The sequence below is a fragment of the Pyrus communis genome, chromosome 11, assembly GCF_963583255.1.
Source record: "Pyrus communis chromosome 11, drPyrComm1.1, whole genome shotgun sequence".
Taxonomy (NCBI): Eukaryota; Viridiplantae; Streptophyta; class Magnoliopsida; order Rosales; family Rosaceae; genus Pyrus; species Pyrus communis.
In genome coordinates this window covers 4309365-4329172 of record NC_084813.1, presented here as the reverse complement: position 1 = coordinate 4329172, position 19808 = coordinate 4309365, and the positions used below count along the sequence as shown (strand labels likewise).

Below are 19808 nucleotides of genomic sequence, written 5' to 3'. Positions count from 1 at the left end.
GACAGTTTAATTAATAATAATATGAGTGTAGAATGAGGTTATATGAGCTAAATTTTCTATTAAATTTTTTATGTTAAAATTTTGAGTTGAAAATTGTTATTTTACTTTATTATTTTGGTATTTACCCATACCAAACGATGTCGTTGAGCCAAACGAAACGACGTCGTTCCTCCCCTAAAAGGCAAGTGAAATAGAGCCGTTAGAAACAGCACACTCCCGAGCAGTCACATTGGCTCTCGGCCCCCAAATTCAAAAAATCAGACCGTTAGAGATCCTTCCCCCTACCGTTATACTCCTCTCCGCACCCACTCAGGCACACTCCAACGCTCTCTCTCTCTCTCTCCCTCCCTCCCTCTCTCCCTCCCTCCCTCCCTCCCTCCCTCCCTCTCATTTTCATCATTTCTTCATTAATCGGCCAAATCTTTTCTAATTCCTCATCCTCCTCTGAATCCCCACATCCCAAACGAGTTTTTGAAATCGAGGAGAAGACCAAATGACCGATCAAGAGCCCAACGCGCCGGCGCCGACGGCGACGGCGATCATCGTCGATGACACGTACGAGTTCTTGGCTCCACGCTTCTTCGACTTCACAAAGGGCGAGAGCGAGGACGATAGGCGCAAGGCCGAGCTCTGGTTCGACTGCGCTCTAGCCTATGCTCCTTCACGTACGTCGTCTTCCCTAATCCCTCTCTCTCTGTCTCTTCTCTCTCCCTCTTATTATCTGACATATTTTTAATTTCAGTTTTGGCCTTTCGCATTTTTGTGCTTTTCATATCTTTAGACCTGTATGTTTTTTGCGTCTTCTTTGTTAGGGTTTCTCTCAAATCTGTCTTTCTTGCGATTCATTTGCTTTGGATTTTAGGGGTTTTTTCTTTTCTTCTCTGAATTGCGTTGATTTCTGTAACTCTATTGGATTTTTAGGGTTTTAATTTTCTTTTCGTGGTGAATTTTGCCCCAATTCCAAGCGTTTCTTGAAATTGAAATCGACTAGGATGTGATTGCAGTCTGGAATCTGGATGCTTGCTTTATTTTGTGGTGTTTGATTATTGGAAAATATCATTAGGTTGTGTTTATTTCCCAGAAGATTAAGTAGTAGGAGTAACAATTCAGTTTCTATTTGTTGAAAGCAGGAACTCCAAATTGTTGAAAGCAAGATGTTCTTTTATACTTTTTAATCTTAGGCATTTAAAGTAGTTATTTGTTCAAGGGAATTAGATTTTAACTTTCCGGATTTTCGTTCTTCCTTTCCCAAATTTTCTGCAGAATTTGAATAGGTCTTTATGGTATGAACATGACTGGTAGTTTGGTTTGACGGAGCAAGGGACATTCAATCTGTAGTTGTCCATTTGTCACTGAAAGTGACTTTCATTTGTGCTCTTGTTTCTCTAGAATTGTAATGGGACTTGTATTTTTCTGTGCAGCCTTTATGCCTAAGATCAAGACTGGTAGATCCTTTACGATCGAGAGCATGTGTGACTTTAGCGAAGCAGAGAAAATGGAGAAGGTGGTGTTCTCATTCATTCTTTCTTGCCTTTAAAACTTAGACTTGTTTATAGCTCTCTAACTCCATGGTTGTTTATGTTTTGCAGAACTTGGAATCATCATCTGACTTAAAAGCTGATGATAAATCTATGGAAACTAAGCCTCAATCAGAGAACATGCCTGCTGAAGCCTTAACTGACAATTGTACCAGCGGAAATGGAAGGTTAGGGGGCGCTCCTCTTACTTAAAAGCTTTGTCTCAGATCTCTTGACTCGTACTAGTTGATTAGAATATAACATTGAGCTCTACGGTTTCTCATTTATTACTTTCTGTTTTGCAGTGTTTTGGGTACAAAATCTTCTATTAAGAAAACTGATTTAACCAACGGTAAGAAGACTAGCAAACCTATCATTCAAGTTGAAACTGTAGCTTGCAGTCCAAGTCATGATGACAAATGTACTAGTGGAAATGGAAGGTTAGGGGGGCGGTCCTCTTAAGCTTGTTTCAAGCCTCTTGACTCGTACTAGTCGATTGGACTATAACATTGAGCTCCACGGTTTCTCATTTATTACTTTCGATTTTGCAGTGTTTTGGGTGCAGTATCTTCTATTAAGAAAACTGATCTGACCAAGGGTAAGGAGAATAGTAAACCTATCATTCAAGATGAAAATGAAGCTTGCACTCCAAAACCACCCATGAGTTATTCCAAGAAGGGGGGAGGCCTTGCGAGTCATTCCAAGAAGCACCAAACAGCTAAAAAGATAGCGAGCATGGTCAGAAACCCCTCAGCACTGAAGCAAAAAAGTCACTCACAGTCATCCCAAACTAAAAGCATTAAACCAAATAGTGTGAAAAGGTTGGTGTATGTACGTTTTTACCTGATGTATGTGTTGATTTATTCTAATAGTCATGACTGATTAGCTACATAACTTAAAACTCTAGAGAAACACATGTGAAGAATGCAACTGGAACTCCCAATTTAGGACAGGAAAATCAGGCGATAAAGCGGCAGAAATTGGATGAAGGAAGATCTAGACAGGTAAAGTTTATTCCTGTACTGTTTTATTAACTTGACTGTTATTTGTAGACAACATTTACCCTAATTGTTTTCCTTTATACAGATTCTAAATCCCAAACCCCAAGCATATCCCCACAAGTCAAAACTGGGTCATATAACTTCTTCAGCTGCTGTGCGAAAAGAGGACAGAAAACTTTATGTTAGGGAACCTGCAGCACCATTTGTTTCGACGGCTGAAATGATGAAAAGGTTCCAATCAAGTACCAGAGACTTGTCATTGCCGCATATTTTACATGTAAAGCATCTATCTCCATCTGGCCCTTTAAGTTCTTTTTCATGACTCCATTTATTTCTCATGTTAATGATGAAAGGTTGATGCTGTTTTTATTATTCAGATGAAACCCAAACTCACCTTGACGAGGCCTAAGGAGCCTGAATTTGAAACATCCCAGCGTGTTCGTTCAGTGAGAGTGAAGAGTACTGCTGAGCTTGAAGAAGAGATGATGGCTAAAATTCCGAAGTTTAAGGCTCGACCATTAAACAAAAAGGTAACTTGTAATTTTATACTCTTATTTCTGTTTCATTTGCGGTCTATATCAGTTGAGTTTATTGGATCTTTGTTGCTGATTATAGATTCTAGAAGCTTCATCATTGCCTGCAATACCAAGAAGTACACCCCAGCCACCAGAATTTCACGTAAGTTACTGTGGATTGGAGGTTGATAAATAGGACATACAATGTTGCAGTGGTGATAATAAGTCTCTTGTGTCTAATTGTTGTAGGAATTCCATTTGGAGACAATGGCAAGGGCCAATCAGAGTGCAGAAACATCCTCGATAGCTTCAACCGAAGTGTCCCATCAGGTATAAGACAGAATCATATTGCTCTTTCCATTCTTTGTTCTTGCTAAGCCAGCTGAGGAATCTCATTGACAATGTTCTCTTTCTGCATTGTATGACAGAATAATCCATGGAAGCCTCGTTTAGGGTCTTTTCTTACTGAACCTAAAACCCCTGTGCTACAAACATCATTGAGGGCTCGTCCACCCAGGGTGAAAAGTTCGTTTGAAATTGAACAGGAAGAACTCGAAAGAATCCCAAAATTCAAGGCCAAGCCTCTAAATAAGAAGGTATATGTCAAGCCTTTCAATTTCTGTTTGAGATATTCATCTTGGAAACATTAGTTACTGAACTGATTTATCTAAATGTTCATTGTTCACAGATATTTGAAAGTAAAGGAGATATGGGGGTGTTCTGTAACGCCAAGAAACATGTGACCAAACCTCGGGAATTCCATTTTGCAACAAATGAAAGGATACCACCCCAATCTTCGTCTGTTGTTGATCTATTTGATAAAGTAAGTATGTTATCAATACTACTGCATAAGTAGCAGACAAAACATCTGTACAGCTTCTCTTATACATCTTGTATTTATTTTTCAGCTGTCGTTAAACTCAGAGCCTCACCAAAAACCAGTTCCAAGGAACACAACGCCAAACCCATTCCATCTCCACACAGAGGTATGATAATTCAATTCCTAAAGCATTAGTAATTCAGCGATGCATGCAGTCTGCTTGTAACCTGCTTATTGATTTTGTGTTTACGTAATGATCAGGAAAGAGGGGCCGAGAAAGAAAGGAAATTCATTACTGAAGTCTGGCACAGGCAATTGGAAGAAGAAAGAGCGAGGGTTCCCAAAGCTAACCCATATCCTTATACCACTGATTACCCTGTGGTACATATATTTATCAATTTGTTTTTTGAGTTCAATTCATTGTTTTAAAAGGTTCGCCTCAGGGCGCACCTAGGCATCCTCTGAGGCTGGGTGTGAGGGTTGCCGCCTCTGTTTTGAGGGAGTGGGCGGAAGGCTTCGCCGGAGCCGCCTAGGTGTGCTCATGGTGATTATTAATAATCTTTTTTTTTTTAATATAATATATGTGTATGCTCAGTATATATTAAAAAATTTAGGTCCCGTGAGGCTTCGCCTCACGCCTAGCCCGGGCTATCCCTCGGACACCTCGCCCATGCCACGCTTTTAATACATTGGTTCAATTACATGCAATTGGAACAAAAATGGTGAAATGATGGTCCCCAAATCCTGTTGTTTTAAATGCAGATCCCACCCAAGCCAGAGCCTAAGCAATGTACAAAACCGGAACCTTTCCAGCTGGAGAGTTTAGTGAGGCATGAGGAGGAATTGCAAAGGGAAATGGAAGAAAGACAGCGGAAGGAGAAAGAAGAAGCTCAGATGAGAGTGTTCAAGGCACAGCCAATCTTGAAAGAGTAAGCAAACTACTTTATTCATGATTTTATTGTTTGTCTTTAAAGAGATGAGGGACTGATAACCCTTTGTTTTGTAATGCAGGGACCCAATTCCAATTCCCGAAAAAGAACGCAAGCCTCTCACCCAAGTTCAAGAGTTCAATCTCCATGCTGATCATCGAGCTGTTGATAGAGCAGAATTTGATCACAAAGTTAGGGAGAAAGAGATGATGTATAAGAGATATAGAGAAGAGAGCGAGGCAGCAAGAATGGTAAGCGTCATGCTTTTTATACGTACTCTTTGCTGCATAGTTGTTGGGAACTTGCATGATTTAAACTGACATATACTCCGAAATGTTGTCAACTATCTGCAGGTGGAAGAAGAGAAGGCACTGAAACAACTCAGAAGGACATTGGTACCCCATGCAAGGCCAGCGCCTAATTTTGAGCATCCTTTCCTTCCCCAAAAGTAAGGAATTGTAAATATTCCAGATTGCATTTTGAGTGCTGCATTATTATTTCCATGACTGGTTGATCAAATGGTGTATTTCATGACATAATAGGTGTCCTAAGGAAGCAACAAAACCGAAATCACCATATCTACGTGTGCTCCAACGGAAAGAGAGGCGAAAAATGGTGATCAACTCTGCGGTTTCCAGTGCAGCGGCACAGATGCGATGATTGTTTCCCTTCCCTACGGTAGTTTGTTCAAGAACTCTTGAACCCTGTACAAGGAAGGGCCGTTCGAGTAAATGTAGTTATTGCTTTACTAGCAGCATGAATCTACCAATTCTTGTATCAATGTCAATCCAATGTGTAATGTTTTCAATATGACTTGTGTAATTTCTTTTACTAATCAATGTAAAACCTCCTCCACCCTTTCATCAAAGATTTCTAGAATCAGAATCGGCGGCCGTCCCGTCATTGTCTGCTTCGATTGCTTCGTGTTTAGTTTTTACTAACAACTTTGTTGCTTCAGAAGTTTCATTTTAGGTTGTGTTTAGTGTTATTGCTGTTGAGGGTTCGATTTCGGTTTTGATGATCATGTTGTATCTCGGCTTCATTTCGCACGTCCAGCCCAAATATGAAATTTTTTAGTCTTGAGGATGCTGGCAAAGGGCCAGTATATCACGTGTCATAATACAAGTGGTTGGATACTTGAAAAAAAAAAAAAAAAATCAACCACTTGTATTATGACATTTAGTGTGTGGGGTAGTGTTATCGGCACACTGCAAATGATCATGTTGTATCTCGGCTTCATTGCGTACGTCCAACCCAAATACGAAAATTTTTAGTCCTAAGGATGCCGGCAAAGGGACAGTACACCACGTGTCATAATACAAATGGTTGGATACTTGAAAAAAAAAAAATCAACCAGTTGTATTATGACATTTAGTGCGTGAGGTAGTGTTCTCGGCACACTGCAAATGACGTAGACATATGGCTGAATGGATTGAAGAGGAAATAAACTGTTGGAAGACAAAAGAACACAGTGAGAATTTGCAAAATTGGCCTTCGACTTCGATTTAGGTCAATGATACTTTTCGGAATGGAAACAACACCATGGTTCAAAGTCACTACTCTTCCATGACATAAGATGGTTTTTAGCCATCCGAGGCCGTTTCAACCTCCAAACCACAACTTTAGTTTCTGTAATAAAAATCAAAGCTTTCAATTTCCGTCCAATAAATATTAATTATGTTTTAATTTTCTAAACTTTTGAGTTGTCTCATGGAGTTGTAAATGACTTATTTAAGCCTTGGATGTTATCATTATAGTCAACTCATCAATTAATCAAATTATCTTTTGGAATTTCTATCAAACTGGTGGATTCACAACTTTGGTCTTGAAGGATTTACGTTTGTAAACCTTTGTCAGAAAAATTTCTCTTCAGGAACGAAACATGTTCATCCTGCTTCACCACCACCATTTCCGTGTTTCTGTTTTGCATTTGGAGCTACCACGAAGAAACAACAGTCCAGGTTTTCATCAACTTCCGTCAGCATGGAACACAGAATTCTTCTTCACAGGAAGCCTTTAAAACTTGACGGGGCTCTTAAGAACTGTTAACTAAAGGATGGTTTAATATAAATAACAATGCAAACAAGTGTTTTACGGAATCAAGAATACAACAAACAATGTCTCAACCGGGGATCAATGCATCCCGGTATCTATCTTCGACTGCGTTTACAGTAACTCTCTTGTCAACAGCGAATACAACAATTTTCTCGTCCGCATGCATTTGGCAGGTTCAAAATTTCATTCCTAACTAATCTCCTTTCGCCTGTATGCGAGAATCTGAAAAGAAGTAGAAGATAGTAATTTAGTACGATCATAAAGAATGATCGCCTGCCAGACAATCGTAATGGTATTTCATGTTGTCACTTCACAGAAGGGATTGCCTATTCGCACACGATTAGTGTAATCAACACCCTTCATTCACAGTTTTACAGCATAATACACGATTCTCTAGCAAGAGAAAACTACTCCTACCGTCATTACTAACAAACTAACGCAGTCAAGTAGTACTCTGCACAGTTCAAAACAGTCAAATATAATGCAAAAATGGATGTCGGAGTGTTCCTCGTGGTTGAATCAGAGAGGAAAATTCAACCAGCGAATGCATTTTGTTACTTGATCAAATGCGTATTATTGTAAAGTTTGACAAAATCTTGGCGATCTCTGTCATTCGCAACCAGTGCACACATTTTAGCTTGCAGATGGTGAAAAGTAGAGATCTTAAAAGAGTTTGTCTACTCACCAAATGGTCCCTGCTGGAAGTGCAATTGGCTCTGATCCTTCCCAAAGTTTCTTCTTCTTGCAGAATTTGCAGTTCATATCTACATGGATCTGTTAGAAATGGCACAGAATCCGGATCATCAATTAAGGGCGCCAGGTTTAGGTTCAATTTCTTGTCATTGGAACTGGAAGGCCCTTTAACTGCCAATAATTCAACTTCCTCAGCCCTCAAAGGCGTCTGGTGAGACACATACTGTACAGAAAATATGCACGTAAAAATTACACAGGCGCTGGAGATATTGTGTAATGTAGAAGAAAACCAAAGAATGAAGAGCGGTAAACTAACATTTCCACATTGAACAAAAATCCTACCAAATCTAAGGCTAGTCAGAGTTTCAAATGAATCGGGTCTATATTCTTTATCAATTGTATGCGAACAAATATTCCGGCGCAAGATGAGGTAAAGAGGCATGACAAGCAAGTTTCACGGACAAGACGTTATAACTCTCATCCAAACACGCATAAGAACAAATTATGCATACTACATAATCAAAGGAAGTCTAACCAATGAAGTTTACATCTTTAGAAGTTTAAGGTTAGTAATATCAGGAGAATAATCTTACTTCACACAGGTGCTTCACTGACAAACTCGGCCGACAGGAAAGGTGTGGGCGCTGTAAACTTGGTGTACAACTTGTATCCAAAGAAATAAGCATGAGATGAACATCTAACTGTAGAAAAGAATTATTTCATCAAAGTGGATACAAAACAACGAAAACAGAAAGCAATACCGTTTCTAATTTGGTCACTGTGGTGCTCAAAGAAGTATCTCATTCCATCTGCACCCGAGAAACTAAAACTCAGCAAGAGTACTCCCTGGGTGGCACATGGAATTAATGGAATTACTAACGACGAAACAAATAGGCCAGCAGTGTTTCCCTATACCTCATCATTGTTTTCCTCTAAGCTCTGGAGATGATCAACCAACTTTGATATGCGAGTACTCTCAGAATTCTTACTGTTGCAACCACTAGCAATGCCACGCCGTGTGTGACTTCGAGCACTACCCCGCCCCCAAACAAGCATTTCAGAGCTCCAGACAACACCAGGTGAAATTCCGCGGTTCTCTTGTTTCCCTTCTACATCATTTTCAGTGCATCCTCCACTTGAATTGGCCAGAGACGCAAGAGGCTGAGAGGATCCAAATCCTGCCCGTCTTCTCCGCTGTCTTGGCCTAAGTTCAGTACGCCGGTCATCAGTGGAAGATGAATTGTTGCCCTTGGTATTATTGTCATTGTTATTATCATCCCCAGTGGCTCGAGAGTTCCGTTTCCTCAAAACAGAACTCCGATCATTGGGCCGTGGTCTCATAGGAAATGAATCTGATATATCTTTTCCAGATGTGCGTCTCTTAGTTAGAGCTTCTGATTGTTGTTCAAAAACTTTGGCAATTGATGCTTGGATCTGTATTAAGGCATTAACATGGCACCAGGATCAAAGTTGTCAGTAAGCACCTATTTAGAGAACCAAAAGCCAAAAAACAAACAACAATAAGAAAAATAAGGGAAGGTCATTTCGACTTTGCTCCATTTCCTTGTTCCTTGGCTTTCTTTGGGCGAGGGTTCGGCTTAATAGTTTGAAGAGAATTTCTGACTGATGAAACCACATACTATTTACAGTACTGGAGAACATATTTCTTGAGTAGTGGCATGTCCCAAGAAAGATGATACGCGATACTTCATGATTGAAATTGTCAGTGAAGAAAACACCACCATCCAAATCTAGGAAGAAAACTTTTACCCAAAAAAGAAACTAACCTGCTCGTTTCGAGTCCTCTCCTCCTGATGGAAAGACAATTCCTGAAACCATGCTGCAAATTTAATTCTTCGTTTGCAAAAACATTATTAGACTAGAGTCATCTATATGAAGTCAAAAGTTCATTGTAACGACACTAATTTGAAGTATCCCTCTCTATTTTCTGTGTGTCAAAGTGCTACCAAACATAAAAAACAACAGCTAAATTTATACCTCCTCCTCATACTTCTCAATATCCGGATATAAAGCTGCTATTAGGGCATCACACTTTGGATCGTCTCTCAATGAACGCCGACTTGCACAGTGTGCGCGACAAGCAGGACACTCGTTGTTCCTGAAATTATATATCAAGCTAAATAAATAAATTTGATTGGTTCTCAACTCGTATTCTAATATATTTTTCATTCTATTAATCAGAAAATCAAATGCCACTGTTACAAAAAATAATAAAAAGTTAAGAGGGAAAGAGCTTAACATTACATACCCCAATCGCATTGACTTGTCGATACATTCCCTGCAAAACCTGTGTAGGCATCCCATTACAGTACGTGTTTTCTTCATAATTCCTGTCCAGGAGAAGAAGTTTATCAATGTTTGTTTACTAGATTGATACCCCGTTATGGATAGCACAGAAGAGGAAATGTAAGCAAGCAACAGGAGAAGAAAATAGAAGCGGAATCACAGTTTTCTTCTTTAACAAGATCACGATAAAATAGTAATTTACCAGAACCACTACAAAAATAACACTTTTAGAGAAGTTGAGGTTGCTTGTATCTGGACATATTTCACAACAAATATTATTAGTGAAGATGCTGGCTCGGTGGAAAGTGAGGTCCAGGAAGCTTGGGAATAATCGAACTGGAATACCTTTACCACCTTTTCTTTGGAATGAATCAATAGTCATAGTTTCAAGGTTCTAATCAGCCAAGCAGCAGCACAAGTATGTGTGCTTTCTACACACTTGAGTTCCCACTCTTCCACATCAATATATCTTTTATTATTTATATCTTAGAAACTATTCATTACTTAATAGTTTTCCTACGCGTACGCCAAAGCTATCTTTATTTCTAAAAAGTAGGACTTCACTGAGTACCGAAGGTTTCATAAACCAAGAAAAACGAGGTGTAATGTAAGGAGGCAGGTTTCCCACCATCTGTCAACGGCATGTCATTGCTAAACCATAGATCACCGAGGTTTTCTCCCTTCTTCAACTCAAGTCACACCCTTCTTAGCCTTCCCCTTGCTCACTTATAGGCTAAATCAAATACTGATAGTTGGTTTTGGTATTAGATAGCCCTTGTTTCCAGATCCAGATTATTCTTGGCCGGAAAATATCGTGGTTGACAAGATGAACGATATATGGAGCCAACCAAATTATTCAAATTGCAGTCCCTAAATAGTTTGCCTCAAAGGATACCACATTGCATTTTATAGTGTGAAGACTACAAAGGACACTATAACAATTGGCAGTTAACTACTTAATTATAGGCAACTCAATCTCTACATCACTGAGAATCCATGCCAAGAAATGCGGGCATGCAATGCAACAACAAGAACCGAAATGCATAGCAAAATTAGCAGTTAACCACCATTGAAATGAAAAGTGAATTAATAATTTTGTTATGTGTATATGTGTGTAGTACATCTTAGTGCAATAAACCCTAAAGCAAGCAACACTCATGTTTTCTGGGTAGAAACAAAAGAGAAAAAGGATATGTACGCCACGAGGGGGAAATCTTCATCAGTTGAGTCCAGTGAGTGAACACATAGCAATTTTAAGCTTAAAGCATTGCATTTCATTCAAACTCAAAAGGTTGAGAAGCAGAAGTTACCGAGACATATTGGACAGTGTACGTCTTTACGGAGTTCTTGCAGTTGTATGAATATCAATCTGCAAGGGCACAAGAAATACGTGGAATTGTTTCTCAATAATATAGAAAAAGGTGCAAAATTTCAAAGCATATATAGCACTAGTTGGACGATACACAATAACAGTTTGCATTACTCGAAAATAGAAAATCGGAAAACTAGCCCCTGCCCTGTCGAATTTTAATATATCGACGCATGCAAGCACAAAACAAGGCTCAGATCCCAACATGCAACAATCACTGGACCATTATATTAAGCAGAACCACAACTTGGTAATAGCTAATTTGACAACCGACGACGATCCAACATTATCGAAACCAACTTTCATCTTTTACTATAGACGTCGAAAACCGATCATCATTCAACCCATGGAGCTTTCATAAACTGCTTGAAAATGGTGATAAAATCAACATGAATCTACAACTAGCTAGTACTATCCACATAAGATATTTAAGTACGACAGAGAATAAAGTAGATAGAGAGAGTACTCGGGAATCTCTTGAGAAGTTGAAGATGCGCCTCCATCAGAATCTGAAGTGTAAAAAATAAAAAAAAATAAAAAAAACCAAGAAAACTTGTTAAGTTAGTCAATCGAGAACCAAAAGAGGACCCATATGAAGAAAACCATATAAAGAGCAGAGAATATGGGATGGGAGAGAGAGATGATACGTAACCGGCATCATCTTCGTCATCTTCTTCTTCTTCTTCTTCTTCTACTTCGTCATCTTCCTCTTCTTCCTCTTCTTGGTCTAGGAGTTGGTGTTCATCTTGCAGTCGAGATTGCTTGGGTCGTTGCCGTTGGTGGTGGCGATGTTCTACATCATCGCTGAGCTGCTCTGCTGACGAACGCTTCTGTGAAGGCATTGATGTATTGTATTGCGTACAAAACAACGAGAAAACACACACACAGTTCGATGGAAACAGAGAGAGAGAGAGAGAGAGAGATCGGTCGGTGGCTGTGCCTGTTTGTGAAAACGTTTCTCTCTCTGTATCTCACTGCCTGCCTAATAAGAAAGAAGAAGGCGACGAGGACTTATATGGAGATATATTTACAATTACCCAATGCACAAGCCGCTGGTCCAAGCGTCATAATATAAGTGGAAAGAATATATATTTTTTCGGGTCTTTTTAATTTGATATGATAAGTGGGTATCGATTTGTGTACTAGGTACAGAAAAAAAATTCTCACTTATATAGAATGCATTAACTGATATCGTCATTGTTATTGTGAGGTCCATTTAATAAAACAGTAACATGCGTAAATTTTTAATACATGGTATTATAATATTTTATTAAGACGTCACATGATAGTAAACTCATTCTATGTAAATTGCTCTATTGAAGACGACGCTGAGCTTGCAATAATGTGAAACCCCACCCCTATTATTAATTTGTAATTTCATTTTGTCCCAGAAAGTTTATAAAAATGTGCAGTTTGGTCCCCTATCCTAATTTAATTCATATCCTCCATCTAGATTTCCCTTCTCCCCCACGCTACCACGTGGCACCACCCTAACTCATCCCCAATCTCTCTCTCTTTTTCCCCGATCTCTCTCTCGGATCTCTCACTCTCTCAGCCCTCAACTCTCACTCCCTTTCCCGATCACACCCACAAACGCACCCATCTACACACCCACAACCCTGACGACGGCGCAGCTCCACCACCATGCCCGAGGACCTCTCTTCTCTATCTCTTGTCTCTATGAAGTTAGGAAGCCTAGAAATCCAGGAGAAACCCTCGGCGCACATGTGAGTCTCGAGGCAAAATCTGGCCACTTCCCAGCCACCACTCGTCGTGAAACAGGTTCCAACTCCTTCCTCTCACCTCCACCTTTATTTTAGCACCTAGATCAGACCCTAGGGTGTTTGGTCGCTGTCAATCGAAGTTGGGAAAGCTCTGGCGTTCGCTTTCCCTCGAAACCAAGCCCTTTGGGCCGTGCCAAAACCCAGGCATTAGGCCCGTTACCCCTTAAACCCAGCCCAAAATCATTTTATTAATTTTCTTTTATTTTCTGTTAAAACCCAAAGGTTTTGGGCCAGGCCTTCAGCCCAAGGCTTGTTAGGATAAAACCCAAACCCTTTTTCTTGTAGGCCTTCAGGCCGTTTATACCACGGGCCCTTGGCCTTGGGGTTGGACCCTAAGCCCATTCCCTAAAGCTAAACCCAGCTCACCTAAAACCCTAACCCGGCTAACTTACTAGGCCCAAACCCATAGGGCCCTAACCGGGCTAACCCAAACCCTTGACCTGGTCCAACCTTAAACTAGTTTGACTAGGTTGACTTTGACCTAGGTTGACCCAACCCGTTGACCAACTTGGACCCGTTGACCTTTGATTGTTGACTTTGACCGGTCAACGTTGACCATTGACTTTTCGGGTTTCATCTGGAACCCCTCCTAAGCTAATTTCGACATCTTGGACCCGTTTATGACATTCGTTTCTCCAAATTAAATCATTTGGGGTATAGTTTTGTTAATTGTACTCTTTATGTGCTTAGGTGCAATTTCTAGCGATGATTCCATTATTCCTATTTCGTATGGCTCATTTATGACAGAGTATCTGTGAGTGGACCCCTTGTAAAATGCATGTTTTAATAGTAGAAATGCATACATGAAAAGCATGATTTAATGATTACGTTTTGTGAACGTTTTATGAGAAATTGATTATCATGCTATACTGAGCTTATTTTGGAATACAATATTTTCTATTGAACTCATGTTCTTTGTAGGATATCTGATGGATGACGATATACTATTTAGAATATGTTTTTACACACTTCTTTATAGTATAGATGATGGATGACTTTATACTATGAAGATGTTTTTTCAGATATATGTACCTATGTTTGAAAAGATTATGTTAAATGATTCTGTGTGTATCTAGTGATCATTGTTCTGCCTCCGGGCGATGATACTTATATTGCCTTCAGGCGGGCTTGTGTAGGGCACTGTTATGTGCATATGGAAGATGATACTTCTAGTGCCTTCGGGCGGGCGTGTGTAGGGCACTGTTCTGTGCAAAAGAGAAATACTGATACTGATACCACTAGCTAAGCACACTATATACAAGATACATTTTATGAATGTTTTATGGCATGCTAGGGTTTTCAGAAAACCTACCACTTACTATGCTATTAGTTTTCATAAAACTTTAGGGGTTAGTATGTTGATAACTGTTTTGTTATATATATATATATATCAACTTGGTCCACTCATGTTTGTTTTGCGCCCCTTCAGGACATAGAAACGAGGACTACGATCCGACGTACGAGGCATTCTCATACCAGTGACATCGTGCTATCTCCTCTGCTTAACCACTCTTGTAATAACACATTCCGTTGTAATCTGATTTAGAATATGCTTTGAACATGCCATGCATTATCTTTGTGAATTCATTGTTGGCAATTGAATATTATTTATGTCACATTCTATTATCTTGCTACAATTTAGGTGCATGTTCTCAGCATTTGCATTCATAAATGGCTTGCGTCACCTTCGGGTGTCGACCATCACATGATTTAGGATCGAGGTGTGTCAGTTTGGTAGTTGAGCATACTTATGACTTCATTTTTCCATTTGGTAATCTTAATCCTTCTTGTATCCATAATCTTCAGTCCTTCTAAATCTTGTTTAGTTCTTATCAGAATCATGGCTAATCCTATTGGGAATGTGCCTAGACGACCTCGTTTTGGTCTTATGAGGGGATTTCAGCAGTTAACCAATGCTTTAAAGAATATTTTTCCCAGTAATAACAGGTCGAGCAGCACACATATGGAAATAGCTCATAGCCACGGAGTTTCGGAACTAAGGGTAGTTGGAGCTTGTGAGGAGGCTGAAGATTGGCTGGAGAAAATAGAGGATACTAGAGGCCATGAAATGCCCAATGACTGAATTGGCAACTAACATTGGCTATTTCCTTAAGGGAGATGCGAGGCTTTGGTAGAAATCAGCAAAGAGGTCTCGTCCACCTGGTTCCTTGATGACTTGGGCCATATTCAAGAGACTTTTCAGTGCACAATTTCTGAGCCCCAACTATCAGTTAAGGAAAAGGCAAGAGTTCCTAGAGTTTCGCCAGGGCGATCTAAGCATCACAGAGTTTGATAATACCTTTCAATGCCTGTCGAGACATCATGAGGGGACTTATGGGAATCCGTGAGAAATGATGATACAAGCATAGGTTGCATTGAATCCGGACTATAACGCGCTCATGGCCACACAGAGGCTTAGATCCTACGAGGAAATGATCGAGACGGCCTTGAATATCGAACAGTAGAGATTTGACAGTTTTAATTAGGACCAACCTTAGATTCAGAACTAGCCCCAGAGACAGAACTGACCTCGGAATTAGAACCAGAGAGGTTGAGGTTTTCGATCTTGGAGTATGAGGGAACCAGCTAGCTCTTCTAACCCTATTGGCCCTAAACACTCTTATTCATTTAAACGGCAAAGCCAGGGTTCAAGATCATCGAGTGACGGCTCAGGCAGTGAGTTGGCGAGGCGATCGTTCAACTACGCCAATCGTGGCTTGCGCACGTTGTGGTATGCGTCACCGAGGAGATTACGCTGTGACTACCTCCACTTGTCACAGATGTGGTGGTACGGAGCACTATGCTCATGTTTGCCCTTCAGCGAACCCTTTTGAGAGTTATGCTTCTGGTTTAGGTTACAGTGGGGGTGATTATTCGACAACTCAGAATTATGGTGAGACTTAGAACTATGGCGGCAGTGGTAAACAGAGTTATGGCGGCAGTGGCAGTAGTAGTCAGAGTTATAACGGCAGTGGTAGCCAGATTACCCAGTTTTTTGCCCAACGACAGCCACATCATACCAGAGCAGCTTTAGGTAGCCATAATCAAGGGAACAGAGTATGCCATAACAACCAGGGTCCTAGGATTCGAGGTGGTCGTAATAGTGGTGCAAGACGTCAGGTTTATGGGCGTATCAACGCCATGACTCAGCAAGAAGCTGAATATGACCCCCGAGTCATTACTGGTACGTTGCTCATTTGTGGTATTCCAGCTAGAGTTCTGATTGATTCAGGTGCCACATTTTCATTTGTATCTCCATCTTTGGCATGGAATATAAACTCGCAACCTACCCCACTTGGTTTTGATATGCTAGTACAAATGGCACGTAGAGATCTTTTCTATGCACAGTGTGAATATAGGGATTGCCTAGTGATAGTTGAAGGGGAACTCATAGAGACTAATTTAACTCCCTTCCAACTTGCGGGGTTCGATGTCATTTTGGGGATGGACTGGCTGTTCAGGCATCATGCTCATGTCGGTTGTAGGGAGAAGTTTGTGACATCCAATCGGCCTAGACGACCGTCAGTCACATTTCAGGGTAAGCAATGAATCATTCCTAATAGTATGATTTCTGTTATTCAGGCGACTAAATTGATGCAGAAAAGATGTGTGGGATTCTTAGCCTACGTTGTTACGAGGGATGAACCTTTCTTGCGTCCTGAAGATGTGCCAGTGGTGAAGAAATTCATCGATGTGTTTCTGGAAGATTTGCCAGGGTTACCACCTGCTAGGGGGATTGAATTCACCATTGATTTACTTCCAAGTACAAACCCTATCTCCTTACCACATGCCGAATGGTACCAGCAGAGTTGAGAGAATTGAAGATTCATCTCTAGGAGTTAGTGGATGCGGGTTACATCCAGCCCAGCATGTCTCCTTAGGGCGCTCATGTCTTGTTTGTTAAGAAGAAGGATAGGTCGATGAGACTTTGCATTGACTACAAACAACTAAATCGGGTGATGGTGAAGAATCGTTATCCTCTACCTCGGATCGACGGTCTGTTTGACCAGCTGAAGGATGCTCAGGTATTTTCTAAGATTGATCTTCGATCGAGTTATCATCAGCTACTGATCCGTGAAGAAGATGTGTCGAAGATTGTCTTTCGCACTAGGTATGGGCACTACGAATTTCGTGTCATGCCTTTTGGATTAACAAATGCACCCGCAACATTCATGGATTTGATGAACAAAGTCTTCAGACCGTACCTGGATCGGTTTGTGATTGTGTTAATTGATGACATCTTGATTTATTCCAAGAGTGTTGCCGAGCACATGAAACATCTGAGGTTAGTGTTAGAAATGTTGAGAAGCAATCAACTATATGCTACGTTCAGTAAATGTCAATTTTGGCTGAACAAGATCAGTTTTCTCTGACATGTAGTCTCTACTGAGAGAATTAGTGTGGATCCTCAGAAAGTTTCAGCAGTGTCTACTTAGGAGCAACCGAGAAATGTTACTGAAGTGAGAAGTTTTCTAGGTCTGGCTGGCTACTACAGACATTTTGTGCAGGACTTCTCGGCAATTGCCTTGCCTCTTACGAAGTTGACTAGTAAGGGGGTCAAGTTCAAATGGGATGAGAATTATGAACAGAGTTTCCAGAAGCTTAAACGACATCTTACTCAAGCTTACGTCCTTGCTCTTCCAGACGGCGGTGGTGAGTTTGAGATTTACATTGATGCATCTCTGTCAAGTTTGGGTTGTGTACTGGTGCAGCATGGGAAAGTCATTACCTATGCTTCCAGGCAACTCAAGAATCATGAAAGAAACTACCTTACTCATGATCTGGAGCTCGGAGCAGTAGTTTTTGCTTTAAAGATTTGGAGACACTACTTGTACGGCGAAAAGTGCCGCATCTTCACTGATTACAAGAACTTTAAACATGTCTTCACTTAGAAAGATTTGAATTTAAGGCAGAGAAGATGAATAAAACTCATCAGTGATTATGACTGCACTATCGAATATCATCTCGGACAAGCCAATGTAGTGGTGGATGCACTTAGCCAGAAATATCATAGACAACTTGGTTAGCACACTTAGTCGGAATATCTTTGAGAAACCGACGTTACCGTGGAACTAGATAAACAAGGAACTTGGTTAGCACACTTCCAGGTTAAACTTGTTTTGGTGGATATGGTTAGAGAAGCTCAGGAACTTGATCAGGAATGTGCCGACATAAAGAGATAAGTGCAGGATGGGAAGAGGGAAGATTTTATAATCTAAAGAGATGGAGCCTTAGTGATGGGAAACAGGTTGTATGTGCCTAAGGATAATGAAGCAGTGAAAAAGGAAATCCTTGATGAGGCTCACATTTCAGCGTACGCCATGCATCTGGGAAACACCAAACTATATCACATTATCCGTTCGTTTTATTATAGATTGGAATAAAATGAGATGTGACGGATTATGTGAGGAGATGCATTATCTGCCAGCAGGTGAAGGCAGAGAGACACATACATGAAGGGCTAGTACATAATCTCTTGATATGAGCATGGAAGTGGGAAGACGTCACTATGGACTTTGTGTATGGTTTGTCGAGGGCGCAGTCAAGACTTGACGGCATTTGGGTGATTGTAGACCAACTCACTAAGACTGCTCATTTCTTGCCTGTTCGACATACTTATTCACTAGAGAAGCTGGCAAAGTTGTTCATTAATAATATTGTCAGACTTCATGGTGTACCCATCTCTATCATTTCAGACAGAGATCCCCAGTTCACCTTTAGGTTTTGGAGAGCTTTTAATGCCGTCATGGATACTCAATTATTGTTTAGCACTGCCTACCATCCACAAACCGATGGTCGGTCCAAACGGACAATTCAGACTTTGGATGACATGTTGAGAGTGTCTGTTCTCTAGTGGAAGGGTAGCTGGGATAGTTATTTGTCGTTGGTTGAGTTTGCATACAACAACATTTATCATTCCAGTATTGGCATGACACTTTTTCAAGCACTTTATGGGAAAGCGTGTCAGATGTTGTTGTGTTGGACAGATGTCGACGAATGGGTGTTAATGGGACTAGAAATTGTTGACACCACAAATGCTAACATCCAGCTAATTAAGAGAAACTTGAAGGCAGCATATGATCAACATAAGAGTATTGCAGATCGCCATTCCGAGGATCGAGAGTATAAGGTTGGTGACTTAATTTTCCTGAAGTTGTCTCCCTGGAAGGGTGTAGTTTGATTCGGTAAGTGAGGAAAGTTGAGTCCTTGATACATCGATCCCTACCTGATTACAGAGAGGATTGGTGCAGTTGCCTATAGGTTAGAGCTACCACCAGAGCTGTCACAGATTCACAACGTTTTCCATGTTTCCATGCTTCAGAAATACTTGTCAAATCCCTCTCATGTTATTCAGCTGGAACCACTAGAAGTGAATCAAGATGCAAGCTATGTTAAAAAACCAATGGTTATCATTGATCGACAGGATAAAGTACTGAGGTACAAAGTTATCCCATTGGTGAAAGTAGTGTGGAGAAACCATACCGTCGAGGAAGCGACATGGGAAACGGAGGAGTTGATGAGTAACCAGTATCTGTTTTTATTTGGTTGAGTTGTAATTTAAGGGATGAAATTTTTATAAGGGGGTAGATAGTGAAACCCCACCCCCATTATTAATTTGTAATTTCATTTTGTCCCTGAAAGTTTATAAAAATGTGCAATTTGGTCCTCTATCCTAATTTAATCCGGACCCTCCATCTAGATTTCCCTTATCCCCTATGCTGCCACGTGGCACCACCCTAACTCATCCCATATCTCTCTCTTTTTCCCTGATCTCTTTCTCTCGGATCTCTCACTCTCTCAACACTCAACTCTCACTC

At 40.5% G+C, this 19808-nt stretch overlaps 4 protein-coding genes across 4 annotated transcripts; 3 read left to right on the top strand and 1 right to left on the bottom strand.

Annotated features, from left to right (window-relative positions):
• Positions 1-396: 396 nt before the first annotated feature.
• LOC137708907 (protein TPX2-like) lies at positions 397-5634 on the top strand. The gene is made up of 18 exons (XM_068448069.1): positions 397-665; positions 1422-1504; positions 1590-1705; positions 1823-1957; positions 2069-2338; positions 2425-2521; positions 2604-2795; positions 2896-3048; positions 3134-3196; positions 3283-3363; positions 3462-3629; positions 3722-3856; positions 3942-4019; positions 4115-4234; positions 4616-4782; positions 4865-5033; positions 5136-5230; positions 5325-5634. The coding sequence occupies exons 1-18, from the start codon at positions 494-496 to the stop codon at positions 5440-5442; spliced, it is 2412 nt and encodes an 803-aa protein (XP_068304170.1). The 5' UTR covers positions 397-493; the 3' UTR covers positions 5443-5634.
• A 1392-nt stretch (positions 5635-7026) lies between these two features.
• Positions 7027-12048, bottom strand: LOC137708906 (putative E3 ubiquitin-protein ligase RING1a). The gene is made up of 10 exons (XM_068448068.1): positions 11859-12048; positions 11643-11715; positions 11148-11206; positions 9800-9881; positions 9529-9649; positions 9318-9359; positions 8446-8964; positions 8124-8231; positions 7523-7753; positions 7027-7059 (listed from the first exon to the last, which is right to left on the bottom strand). Exons 1-10 carry the CDS (start codon positions 12046-12048, stop codon positions 7027-7029), a joined length of 1458 nt encoding a protein of 485 aa, XP_068304169.1.
• A 3850-nt stretch (positions 12049-15898) lies between these two features.
• On the top strand, positions 15899-16803 carry LOC137708905 (uncharacterized). The gene is made up of 3 exons (XM_068448067.1): positions 15899-15964; positions 16066-16464; positions 16573-16803. Exons 1-3 carry the CDS (start codon positions 15899-15901, stop codon positions 16801-16803), a joined length of 696 nt encoding a protein of 231 aa, XP_068304168.1.
• Positions 16804-18499: 1696 nt separating this feature from the next.
• LOC137708904 (uncharacterized) lies at positions 18500-19540 on the top strand. Its single transcript, XM_068448066.1, has 3 exons — positions 18500-18831; positions 18913-19120; positions 19313-19540. The coding sequence occupies exons 1-3, from the start codon at positions 18500-18502 to the stop codon at positions 19538-19540; spliced, it is 768 nt and encodes a 255-aa protein (XP_068304167.1).
• The last annotated feature ends 268 nt before the right edge of the window (positions 19541-19808 follow it).

Bases quoted from the DNA above. Each gene is read 5' to 3' on its own strand.
- LOC137708904 (XM_068448066.1), top strand. From the start codon at position 18,500: ATGGACTTTGTGTATGGTTTGTCGAGGGCGCAGTCAAGACTTGACGGC. The intron at 18,832-18,912 runs GTCTGTTCTCTA...TTATCATTCCAG, and splicing joins TTGGATGACATGTTGAGAGT to TATTGGCATGACACTTTTTC. The intron at 19,121-19,312 runs GTTGGTGACTTA...TCCATGCTTCAG, and splicing joins CCGAGGATCGAGAGTATAAG to AAATACTTGTCAAATCCCTC.
- LOC137708907 (XM_068448069.1), top strand. From the start codon at position 494: ATGACCGATCAAGAGCCCAACGCGCCGGCGCCGACGGCGACGGCGATC. The intron at 2,796-2,895 runs GTAAAGCATCTA...TTTATTATTCAG, and splicing joins CATTGCCGCATATTTTACAT to ATGAAACCCAAACTCACCTT. The intron at 3,049-3,133 runs GTAACTTGTAAT...TGCTGATTATAG, and splicing joins CTCGACCATTAAACAAAAAG to ATTCTAGAAGCTTCATCATT.
- LOC137708906 (XM_068448068.1), bottom strand. From the start codon at position 12,048: ATGCCTTCACAGAAGCGTTCGTCAGCAGAGCAGCTCAGCGATGATGTA. The intron at 9,360-9,528 runs GTATAAATTTAG...GCATGGTTTCAG, and splicing joins TTGAGAAGTATGAGGAGGAG to GAATTGTCTTTCCATCAGGA. The intron at 8,965-9,317 runs GTTAGTTTCTTT...GCCTTAATACAG, and splicing joins AGAGGACTCGAAACGAGCAG to ATCCAAGCATCAATTGCCAA.
- LOC137708905 (XM_068448067.1), top strand. From the start codon at position 15,899: ATGGCGGCAGTGGTAAACAGAGTTATGGCGGCAGTGGCAGTAGTAGTC. The intron at 15,965-16,065 runs GTAGCCAGATTA...CATAACAACCAG, and splicing joins TCAGAGTTATAACGGCAGTG to GGTCCTAGGATTCGAGGTGG. The intron at 16,465-16,572 runs GTCGGTTGTAGG...TCTGTTATTCAG, and splicing joins TGTTCAGGCATCATGCTCAT to GCGACTAAATTGATGCAGAA.